Below are 12,629 nucleotides of genomic sequence, written 5' to 3'. Positions count from 1 at the left end.
TCTAGAAATATTCCATTGTTATTATAAACTTAAACCAAAAGAGTCCACGAGTTGGACTGTAGCAAAACATTCTCTAACTGGTGGCAGTGTGCAGCAGTGCTTAGCCTAGCAGCTAACTTTGCCTTTCCCTTTATGCTGTATCAGCATTATATGATTATTAGCTAACACTGTTAGCACTGAACCTCCAAAACTGAGAAAATGGTACTTTAACTAGTGTCTAAACATCAACATTTAACCACTGGCTATAAATAAACACCTGAAAGAGAGACTGCATCATATGCAGTCAGTCAGTATTATTATTATTATTATGATTATTATGCATTATTATCTACACTTTTGTTTTAGTCGAGTTAGCCAGCTTGCTAACGGTGATGTTAGCGCCATGGCTAACTGCAGATGCACAGAAGTCACTGCACTGCTGCCATGACTGCAGTTATCTACATTTTTTGCTACAGATCAGTGAGCAGCACTGTGCTTCCATGGGTATATAATTGATATATAATTATGTTCACTTTTGTATCATTACTCTGTATGGTTAATGAGAAAGCTCGCTTGCTAACTGCACCAACATAGAGGATATTTTTCCTGGCCAGTCTTCCGGTGGTCTACTTTTCTTGGTTTCCAGTCATGATTTTTATTTAATTATTGGATAAACCATATACATCACAGCTATTAATCAACAACTCTGGGAAAACCTATAAAAAGCATAGGTAGAAATGAATGTGCCTGATTTTTTTGTAAACTTAATATATTTGGGAGAGAAGCTTACCCCAGTCCAGCCTTGATCATGACCAATTCGCAAGGGGTTTGAGAACCGCAACAGTCTGGTGTGATTGTAGCTTAAATCATTCAAATATAGCTCACGATTCACTTCATTCAGAATGACTTAGAAGAGAAAAAGAGCAATTGGATGTTTGCAGATACTGTTTTGTTGGCTCAGAAACTCCAGGCTTGGAACATACTAAGAGTAGCAGCAGGGATAGCAATGTAGCATGTCTTTCCAACAGAACTGAACAGCAGAGCCAACATTTCAGTGCTAGGAAGTTCACTTCCCCTAAAAACTGACCTCATCGGACAGCCCAGTTAGACCTAGTTACATAAATAATGGCTTTTAACTGAAGAAAAATGAATGTATGAATGAGTTCTGAAGTATTTTCCTGACAAAGCGTTCTTGGCCCACCACTGAGTGCTAAGGAAGCATAATGTTGCTGAGCAAATACAGCCGTCTGAGACAGCTATCAATGATGCTTTCAGATATATCCTACATTAAGAGTTACAATAAGTAGTTTTCTATTAAAACTTGATGAAATATAAAGAAAACTGAACGTAACTTGTGTGGTGTGGAATGTTCCATTGTTAGATCAGGGCCTATCCTTACTACAGCGAACAGGCAGGCTAATCCAGTTCAACGCAAAATGAAAAAATGCTACTTATCGCTGCTTTTACAGTTGTTGTTTTTTCCTGCACAGTTCCTATTCACCCTAATGCCAAGCTGCCTGAAGTGTAAGATGCAATCTGCTCTGGCTCAGTAGTTATACGAATAGATTAGTCAGAAATGCTAATTTTGCTAATAGCGATTATGCTAATATGCTAATAACATCATGGCAAGGAGACTAGCTTCTACTCACTGTTAGCAATGTAAGCATGCTTGGTTGAGATTTAAAGAATGAGGCAGTGGCGAATAAGTGGTTAGTGCCCTGGGTGATTGATCACAGCGTTGTGGTGCCTGCTAGGTTGCAACTATTGGGCCTTTGAACAAGGCACTTAACCCTCTCTGCTCCAGGGTTGCCATATCGTGGCTGACCCTGAGTTCTGACCCCAGCTTTCTAAGCTTTTCGCTAACAGCGATTATGCTAATATGCTAATAACATCATGGCAATTGGAGGAGACTAGCTTCTACTCATTGTTAGCAATGTAAGCATGCTTGGTTGAGATTTAAAGAATGGGGCAGTGCCCTGGGAGATTGATCACCGTGTTGTGGTGTCCGCTAGGTTGCCACCATGGGCCCTTAAGCAAGGCACTTAACCCTCTCTGCTCCAGGGTTGCCATGCCATGGCTGACCCCATCTAAGCTGGGATATGAGAAGAAAAGAATTTCGTTGCACTGTGTAAAGCATATAAGCATAATGACTGTAAAGGCACTTAAGAAAAAGAAGGCTACAACTTGACCAGTCAACTAATGATTGCTGGGCTATTGGAAAATTCTTAAAGCACCTAACATGCAATAAAAAGCAATCAAAACCATCTAAGAACAGGTAAAAATTGGTGACTTAGTATACAAACTCACTTCCAATGGGTGATAAGCAGTTCTGGGGTCAAGACATAATCATAAAATATAATAAAATATATGTATACCTTTGCCACTCTTGTCACTCTGTACATTTAAGCAGTTTGTCAGGTTTAAATTTCATCGGTTGCTCTATGTCTAAAGGTCCTCCAGGCCTCTAGGTGTCGCTGTTTCTGTGTTGTGCCGTGCATTTCTCCAGAAGACTGAAGGGAAAAGACAGCAGCAAGAAGAGGACGCCGCCCAAAATGAGGATGGCCCCAGCTGAGCCTACGCACGCCACTGACCAGGACAGCTCGTAGTGCAGCGGGATTGTGTGGTCACTCGCCAACAACGACAGCACCGATTGGTGGAAAATTATGATGGACAGCAGAATCAGGATACCTGAAACGGAAACCGGGAAAAGAGAAGGTCTGAAAAAGTTGCAAATCTGACCAACCCAGAGGTTGTTATGTCATTAGCTTTATTCACAAAGCAGAAGGATTTTTTGTTACTTCATGTTCAGATAAGCTGTACCCTGAATTGAGAGCAATTTGGGTAAAACTCGTCTGTAACCTCAAATAAATTGCAATGTTTAAAGCCTAAAATCCACATCAGTTAATATTTGTTCACTTGATTGGCTAGTTAGGCAGCTAAGCAACAAGCTTGCAGGTATTGTTTCTTTTTTTTCCTCCCAATTTTCTCCCCAATTTAGTCGTCTCCAATTCCACCCCGCTAGTTAGGACTCCCCCAATCACACGATGCTACCAACGCTAGGAGGGCAAAGGCAGCACAGGCTTCCTCTGAGTCCTGTGAAGCTCCACCGCTTCTTTTCGAGCTGCTGCTCTCGCAACGTCACTGGACAGCTGAACGCGCTCGGAGGAAAGCGCCAACCGCCAGATCTGTTACGTCAGCTAACAGACGCCTGTGCTGACTAGCGTTGCGCTGAGTGATGGGGGAGACGGGGGTCCATCCAACCCACCCAGAAAGAGCGAGGCCAACAGTGCTCTCTTGAACTCCCAGCCATGGATGGCTGTGGCATCACCAGGGATTGAACTTGCGATCTCCTGATGACAGGGCCAACGCTTAGACAGTCGCGCCACTTGAGAGCCCCTTGCAGGTATTGTTAGCTAATATATTTCACCTTACCACAGATTTGAAGTAGGGGAGAATGCAGCACAACCTAACATGTAACAGATAAAACAGATTTTTTCCGTAGTTGAACGGATCAAACAGAACAAGCTTTTGGTTTCATTGACTATAGTGAAGCCTTGTCAACTATATAAAATTAAGGAATGTCCTTAGGAAAATGGGAAAAACAGAGCATCTTATTGTTCTAATGAGGAACTTTTACACCAATCAACAAGCCACAATCATGACAAAAAATGGAAAAACAGACTGGTTCCACATTGGCAAAGCCGTTAGACCAGGCTGCCCACTATCACCATACTTGTTGAACTTGTGTGCATACATATATTGAGAGAAGCAGGACTGGAGAAAGGTGATTGAAAATTCAGGATCAGTGGAAGAAACATCGATAACCTTCCATATCCGGAAGATGCAACACTCATAGTGGGAAATCTGTAAGACCTGAAGGCCCTCATAAGGACGACAGAGTGAAAAGATGGGACTTCAGCACAATATGAAAAAAACAAAGGGGATGGCAAGGAAACCAAAAAATGGATCTTCAACCAAATCAAGCCTCGCTGTTCACTCGAAGCCCAGGTAACCAAAATCAAGCTCTTATTTTGGACATATTATGAGAAGAGTCAATTAATTGCAAAATACCATTATGTTTGGAACAGCTGAAGGAAAAAGAGAAAGAGGATGACTAGCTACAAGATGGATAGATACAATCAGAGGAATCATGAACCTGCCATTCAGAAGCCTGAAGATCCAAAGAGAAGACAGGATATTGTGGAGGAACATTATCAATATGGTCACCAGCAGTCTTATTCAACTCAATGGTACTTAATAATAAGGTAAGCTTTTGGTAATCTAGTATTCTCGTATTCATCACATGCAAACGTTCACAGAAATCAGACAAGAATCACCCTGAAGACCACGTCACGGAATTCACACCTATATTATTTTAACCACCCTCTTGATGGCTGTAATGTAGCGCTGTTTTGAAGCATGCAAACATCTCACTATGAGAGCTAACAAGGCTAGAGTACTCCACATGGTGGAGTTAGTTTCAACATGCTGTTACAAGCCCTATTGGAACTGGATTAATATGACCAGAGGAGGTCCGGTAATGTAATTTGTGCAGGATTTGACTGGCCAATCCATACAGGACAAAAGATTTGTGTAATTTTCCCAAATTACCCCAAATAACCCAGATCAAACATGATGGTGCAGACATTTACGTCACCATTATGCGACAGGCGCCATACTTCTGAACAATAACAACACACTGGCTAAATGGCAGATAGCCAAGCTTTAGGCTAGTACAGCAGATTCCCAACAAGACAGAAAAATTGCGATAGGAGTTCCTTTTCCTTCTCATTGTACTTTGACCAATGCCAAAAACACGGATTTCAGTAGTCTCGTCATGAACTTGAGGATTAAGGAATCAAATCAAGCTCCAGTTAGCTGTTAGCCTTGTCTTCAGGTCAACAAAAATAAAGAAAGAAAATGGAGGCGCCGTTTTCTATTACCCAGTTTTGTTTGTACACTACTGTGATGTTGATTCGAACAGGACTGTTATTACTAAGGGAGCTCCAAGTTCAACAAATTTTAGAAGGTAATTAGCGCCGGAATCACTAATTAGTACTTAGCAGACTTGTAAACCTTGCAGATTAAAATCACGGATCTTGTCGGTAATCGCTCAAATTACAGCACCTCCCCAGATTAAACTAATCCAGCTCAAAAAGGGCTTAAGACTCCTATAGTAAAAAATGAGAAAAGATGATCCACTTGGAATAAGAAGATGGAATAAAGTGGCATTTCCAAAACTGGAGTTTTGGGACTCCTAACAACCACCTGGAAGACCTGGTAGAATCCAAAACTGTCCCCATCAGATAAGCAGCACTTAAAGCTTTCATCTCTGAGAGAGAGGAGAAAATCGAGCTGCTTCAGATCTGAAAACATCCACAGGTGTTTCTGTCCATCCTTCCACTGTGAGAAGACGACTCAGCGCTATGGGTCTCAAAGGATGTGTAGCTGTCAAGAAGAACCTCAATGAGAAAAGGAGACGGACACATCAAACAAAGAAGTTGAACAATGGACTGACCACCCCAGAGTCCAGACCTCAACACCACTGAATGTGTTTGATTACATCAGAAAATGATCAACCAGCTTCTAAGACTGAACTTTGGAGGTGTGTCTGCAGATTCTTTGAGGAACTGAGAGTCTCCTGAAAGGAATGGAGATATTATATGTAGTTGTTGAGGCATCTGTGTCAGTTTCTGTTAAGTAATTTGTACTTAAAACGCTGTTTTGACTTATTAAATAAAGGGTGGTCTCTGACTTTAGCACAGCGCTGTATATTTTATGTTTATTTAGGCTGTAAATATACAACATACAACATAAAAGTGTACTGAATTTTGTTTGCATCTTTTGCCAGATGTTTTGATAACTGTGACAGTTAACCCCTTTAACCCAGTTCATGTAGCCAGTTGCAGAAGTGTAGGGCTGCTTATATGAAGCGATTATTGCTCAAACTGTTTTAAATGATGTAGCAAAAATTATGTTAGGTTGTGTCTCGCTCTCCCCGAGTCACTGTGAGACTGTGATGTGTTTTTGTATCTGAGTAAGGTGAACGAGGCTGACCTGAGATGAGGAAGCAGACGGCGGCGGGCTTGAGGAGGAAGGGCACCCCCTTAGTGAGAGACATGGTGATGCACACGGAGCCCATCACCATCAGAAACAGACCGAACACGGCCAGCATCGCCGCGGCTAAACTGAGGTCTAATCACAGAGAGAGAGAACGGTCAGAAAAGTCAAGACATTCTTCTACACCTCACTGATTCACTGGTGGATGTAAGAGCGTTCACAGAGCTGCAGCTTAGCAGAGCAGCCTTTACACCAGAGCTGAAAAGACGAAGGAAGAGGAGAAGAAAAGAGGAGAACAGATGAGGAGAGAAGAGAAGAAAAAACAGGAGAGAAGAGAAAAGAGGGGACCAGATGAAGAGAGACAAGATAAGGAGAACAGAGGAGGGAGGAGAAACAGAGAGGAGAAAAGAAGAGAGAAGATGAGAAGAAGATAGGATAAGGGCAAAGAATACAAAAAAAGACAAGAGGGGATAAGAGTAAAGAAGAAGAGAGGATAGAAGAAAAGAAAAGAATAGAAAAGGAGAAATGAAAGATGGAAGAGAAAAAGAAAAGATGAGAGGAGGGGAGAAAACAAGGGAAGAGAAGACAAAAGCAAAGAGAAGAGAAAAAGAGAAAAGGGGTTAAGATATGGTATGATAAGAGAAAAGAAAAGAATGAAGAAATGAGAAGGGAATAACAGAGAAGAGAAATGCAGACAGGAGAAGATAAAAGAAGAAAGAGAGAACAGAAAACGATAAAAGAGGATCAGTTAGGATAAGAGAAGAGAAAAAATGAGAAGAGAGGAGAAGTTAGGATAAGAGAAGTTAGAATAAGAGAAGCTAGAATAAGTTAGAATAAGAGAAGAGAAAAGAAGAGAAGAGAAGAGAAGAGACGTTAGAATAAATGAAGTTAGAATAAATGAAGTTAGAATAAGATGAGGGGAGAAGAGAAGAGAAGAGAAAAGAAGTTCAAATAAATGAAGTTAGAATAAGAGAAGTTAGGAGAAGAGAAAAGAACAGAACAGAACAGAACAGAAGTTGGAATAAATGAAGTTAGAATAAGACGAAGAGAAGTTAGGAGAAGAGAAGAGAGGAGAAGACAAGAGAAGAGGAAAGAAGAGAAGAAAAAGAGAAGAGAAGCGAAGAGAAAGAGAAGAGAAGAGAAAAGAAGTTAGGAGAAGAGAAGACAAGAGAAGAGAAGAGAAGAGAAGTTTGAATAAATTAAGTATTAAGTTAGAATAAGAGCAGAGAAGTTAGGAGAAGAGAAGAGAAAAGAAGTTAGGAGAAGAGAAGAGAAGAGAAGAGAAGAGAAGAGAAGAGAAGAAAAGAGAAGAGAAGTTCGAATAAATGAAGTTAGAATAAGAGAAGAGAAGTTAGGATAAGAGAAGAGAAGAGAAGTTAGGAGAAGAGAAGAGAAGAGAAAGAGAGGAGAAAAGAAGTTAGGAGAAGAGAAGAGAAGTTCAAATAAATGAAGTTAGAATAAGAGAAGTTAGGAGAAGAGAAGAGAAGAGAAGTTTAGAAAGATGAAGAGAAAAGAGAAGAGAAGTTAGGAGAAGAGAAGAGAAGAGAAGTTAGGAGAAGAGAAGAGAAGAGAAGAGAAGTTAGGAGAAGAGAAGAGAAGAGAAGAGAAGAGAAGAGAAGAGAAGAGAAGAGAAGAGAAGAGGAAAAGGGCAGTACTATAGATGAGGGAGAGAAATGGGAGATAAACGGATGTAACTAAATGAATGAATAATGTATGTAAAAGGCAGGAAGAGGAGATGGAGCTTACTTTTATCTGTTGTTTTCTTAAAAATGACAGCATTTTCTCCTGTGGTGTAGAACTTGAAATACGTGCAGTTGGATTCTGAGAGAGAGAGAGAGAGAGAGAGAGAGAGTGAGTGAGTGAGTGAGTGAGGGAAGATTCAGAGACAGTAAAATGCACTCCGTCTCTGCTGTAAAGCCCTGTGAGGGTCATTGCGTATTAATGCGCTACGAGGACACTCAGTTAGCCCTGCGTATGAGACACTCGCACAGAAGCAGAAGCAGATGGAGTGGGAGGGACGATGTGAAAGACAGATGGAAAAGGAGGATGACAGAGACAGGAAGGAAAAGAGTGACTTTACTGTATGTTCAGCATTAAAGGGCCCATATCATGGAAACCATACATTCTTTGTTTTTTTAAAAAATTAAAAGACTTAGATATACTATGTAAACACTTAAATTTTGAAAAAAACACTCCTCGGTGTGGACAGCTGCCAAAACAGAGCGTTTTAAAGTCTTCATGGTTGTGATGTCACAACCATTAACTCATTTCCATATGACCACCCATTTAGCCTACAGAAGATTAGCCACCCATTCATGTTAAAGTGCTAAAGAAAACTGTTCCTCCAGACAGTCTGTAGTTTTTTGACTGAGGCATGATACAGGACGGCCAGTCAGAGCAGAGGTCATTTGCATATGTCAGTCACCAAAACAAGCTAATGCTAATTGATGGCTTTTCACTTTCATTCCTTAGTAATTCATCAGCTACATTAGCTTTTTAACAAAACTACTCAATAACTCAGTAAACCATATGGCTCAGTATGGGGGAGGCAACATTACTGCTCACTTTTTTTAATTATTAACAGTGGCTCTCATATATATACACCACCCCCGCGTACCCTCCCAATGCTGTAAGTGCACTTTTCCCTGCGGTGAAGATGATGATGATCATGCAGTTAAGAGCGTGCTGTAATATTAATCCCAGTAAATGCACCAGAACTGGTATAAATGACTCTCAGTGGCGCATCTAACAGCTAAAACAGGAGACGAATTAATAACGATAGTGAACACTATCTGTATGTATTATAGTGAACACTATCTGTATGTATTATAGTGAACACTATCAGTGTGTATTATAGTGAACATTATCAGTATGTATTATAGTGAACACTATCTGTATGTATTATAGTGAACACTATCTGTATGTATTATAGTGAACACTATCAGTGTGTATTATAGTGAACATTATCAGTATGTATTATAGTGAACACTATCAGTATGTATTATAGTGAACACTATCAGTATGTATTATAGTGAACACTATCAGTGTGTATTATAGTGAACATTATCAGTATGTATTATAGTGAACACTATCTGTATGTATTATAGTGAACACTATCAGTATGTATTATAGTGAACACTATCAGTATGTATTATAGTGAACACTATCAGTGTGTATTATAGTGAACATATCAGTATGTATTATAGTGAACACTATCTGTATGTATTATAGTGAACACTATCAGTATGTATTATAGTGAACACTATCTGTATGTATTATAGTGAACATTATCAGTATGTATTATAGTGAACACTATCAGTATGTATTATAGTGAACACTATCAGTGTGTATTATAGTGAACATTATCAGTATGTATTATAGTGAACACTATCTGTATGTATTATAGTGAACACTATCAGTATGTATTATAGTGAACACTATCTGTATGTATTATAGTGAACATTATCAGTATGTATTATAGTGAACATTATCAGTATGTATTATAGTGAACACTATTAGTATGTATTATAGTGAACATTATCAGCATGTATTATAGTGAACATTATCAGTATGTATTATAGAGAACACTATCAGTCCGTATTATAGTGAACATTATTAGTATGTATTATAGTGAACTCTATCAGTGTGTATTATAGTGAACATTATCAGTATGTATTATAGTGAACATTATCAGTATGTATTATAGTGAACACTATCAGTATGTATTATAGTGAACATTATCAGTATGTATTATAGTGAACACTATTAGTATGTATTATAGTGAACATTATCAGCATGTATTATAGTGAACATTATCAGTATGTATTATAGAGAACACTATCAGTCCGTATTATAGTGAACATTATCAGTATGTATTATAGTGAACTCTATCAGTGTGTATTATAGTGAACATTATCAGTATGTATTATAGTGAACACTATTAGTATGTATTATAGTGAACATTATCAGTATGTATTATAGTGAACATTATCAGTATGTATTATAGTGAACACTATTAGTATGTATTATAGTGAACATTATCAGCATGTATTATAGTGAACATTATCAGTATGTATTATAGAGAACACTATCAGTCCGTATTATAGTGAACATTATTAGTATGTATTATAGTGAACTCTATCAGTGTGTATTATAGTGAACATTATCAGTATGTATTATAGTGAACATTATCAGTATGTATTATAGTGAACACTATTAGTATGTATTATAGTGAACATTATCAGTATGTATTATAGTGAACACTATCAGTATGTATTATAGTGAGCACTATGTTATCAGTATGCATAATAGTAAAGAGATCATTAGTATATATTATAATACAATGATTATAAGGAGCCATTTATCCACTTTGTGTCCTAGAACAAGCACCAAAATATACATGGAAAAAAAACTGAAATTGAATACCAATTGCCTGGGTGTGAGTGATGTATAACAGGCTTCAAATATATAATAAAACATATATTAAAGTAAAAAATATGACCTACGTCATGCAGTGAGGAATATAAACATATTACACTGACAGGAAATAGTAAAAGAATGAGTTCTACTGCAGCTTTTCCACAGCTGATAAGGTACATCACCTCTTTAAGGGTAATTATGCATGTTCTAACCCAGATACATACATATGCATACTGCTGCATAATGTACCAGCCTGCAAAGTGCACAATATTATTGTTATTACTATTATTATTATTATTATTATTATACTGTATTTTGTCTTGTAGATTATTGTAGATAAATAAACTCAACTGCAGGGAATATTCACTATAATTTCTACCACAGTCAGCGAAGATACGTATATATTAATTATGAGAATTATGAGGGCACGTTTTAGCTTATTTAGCATATTTTATTTATATCCAGATTATATCAGTCTCAGCCCCCAGATTTGCATCTGTTGCCTTAATATAGTACTGGTTTCTGAAATGGAGAGAGAGAGAGAGAGAGAGAGAGAGAGAGTATTATTCAGTATTATTATTACTATTAAAGGTATACTCAAGCGTTTCCCAACCTCATCTGCTGCATCTGTAGCACAGCGTCAGTGATTCCATCAGGCTTCCCTGAACGTAGAAAAGTTCAGAGAAACGTGTTGAAATGACTGTCTGGTTAATTAACCACACAATACAGAGATCAGAGTGAGAAACACTGGAGCTTTTAGTATCAAACATCAGCTTCACTGATTCAGTATCACTGTTATGTTAGTAAAGCCATTTGAATCTGAAAAGGGAGAGAGACAGTAAAAAGACTAAGAGAGAGAAAGAGAGACAGGAGAGAGAAAGAAAAAAGAGAGGGTAAAAAGTATAAAAGAGAGAGAACGAGGAGTAAGTAAGAGTAACAGGAGAGAAAGTAAAAGAGTAAAAAAGGAAGAAATGAAAAGTAACTGAAAATGAAGATAGAGAGAGAAAAAGACTGAAAATGAAGATAAAGAGAGAGAAAGAGAGAAAGTAAATGAAAATGAAGATAGAGAGAGAAAAAGACTGAAAATGAAGATAAAGAGAGAGAAAGAGAGAAAGTAAATGAAAATGAAGATAGAGAAAGACTAAAAATGAAGATAGAGAGAAAGAGAGACAGAGCAAATGAAAATGAAGATAGACTGAAAATTAAGATAAAGAGAGAGAGAGAGAGTATCTGAAAATGAAGAGAGTAACTGAAAAGGAAGAGAGAAAGAGTAACTGAAAAATATGATAGAGCGAGAGAGTGTGTGTGTGTGAGAGAGAGAGAGAGGAAGAGAGACATAAAGAGAGAGAGAGAGAGAGAGAGGGAGAGGTAGAGACAGAGAGAGAGAGAGCAAGAGAGAGGGAGAGAGACATAGAGAGACAGAGAGAGAGAGAGAGAGGGAGAGACAGAGAGAGGGAGAGGGAGAGAGACATAGAGAGAGAGGGAGAGACAGAGATAGAGAGAGTAACTGAAAATGAAGATGGAAAGAGAGAGAGAGACAGAGAGACAGAGAGAGAGAGAGAAAGAGAGAGAGAGGTACAGGTACACTCAGCTCACCTCCGGGCAGCTCCGCCGGTCCACAGCTCTCCCTCTCCGGGTCGACGTCCATCACCCACAGTGTCCTGATGCAGCTCTTCCACAGGCCGTAATGGACCATCTTGCAGGTCTGTGTGTTCTGGAAGTGTTTGGGCTGCGAGAGCTCCACCCAGAACTCCGTCCCCAAGCCCAGCACGGTGAGGACCACGCCCACGATCGCCACGAAAAACGCCAGCTTTATCTTTCCCTCCTGGCTCTCGCTCATGCGAGCCGGCCTGGGCCTCTTACCCCCGCGGCCCCCCACGCCCCCCCGCCCCGCCCGCAGAGGCCACGCCCATCCGCCCCTCCTCTTCCTGCTGCATAAAGAAGTTAGACCACATGGTCCAACCCCAGGCCAGCGAGTCAGCTATTAAATTTAAGACTATTAGGATTTTTTCAGTAACAACTAAACTATGTAGCCAGATTATTCGGATATTACATTGTAATTACTATGAATTATTTATATTCATCATTATGTTTTATTTATACATTATTAGTTTGACTGCACATTGTACTACTACTATTACTACTATATTACATTTATGTAAAAATGTATA

General features: G+C 38.9%; 1 protein-coding gene across 1 annotated transcript; it reads right to left on the bottom strand.

Moving 5' to 3' along the window:
- Nucleotides 1–1,980: 1,980 nt before the first annotated feature.
- On the bottom strand, nucleotides 1,981–12,616 carry cacng6b (calcium channel, voltage-dependent, gamma subunit 6b). Its single transcript, XM_036595658.1, is given in 5 exon segments — nucleotides 1,981–2,667; nucleotides 6,037–6,174; nucleotides 7,786–7,860; nucleotides 12,055–12,343; nucleotides 12,345–12,616. Coding segments are annotated over 5 exon segments (795 nt in total). The 5' UTR covers nucleotides 12,414–12,616; the 3' UTR covers nucleotides 1,981–2,443.
- Between the last annotated feature and the right edge of the window lie 13 nt (nucleotides 12,617–12,629).

Source organism: Colossoma macropomum, unplaced genomic scaffold (genome assembly GCF_904425465.1).
Source record: "Colossoma macropomum unplaced genomic scaffold, Colossoma_macropomum, whole genome shotgun sequence".
Classification (NCBI taxonomy): domain Eukaryota; kingdom Metazoa; phylum Chordata; class Actinopteri; order Characiformes; family Serrasalmidae; genus Colossoma; species Colossoma macropomum.
This window is presented reverse-complemented; position numbering and strand designations above follow the sequence as displayed.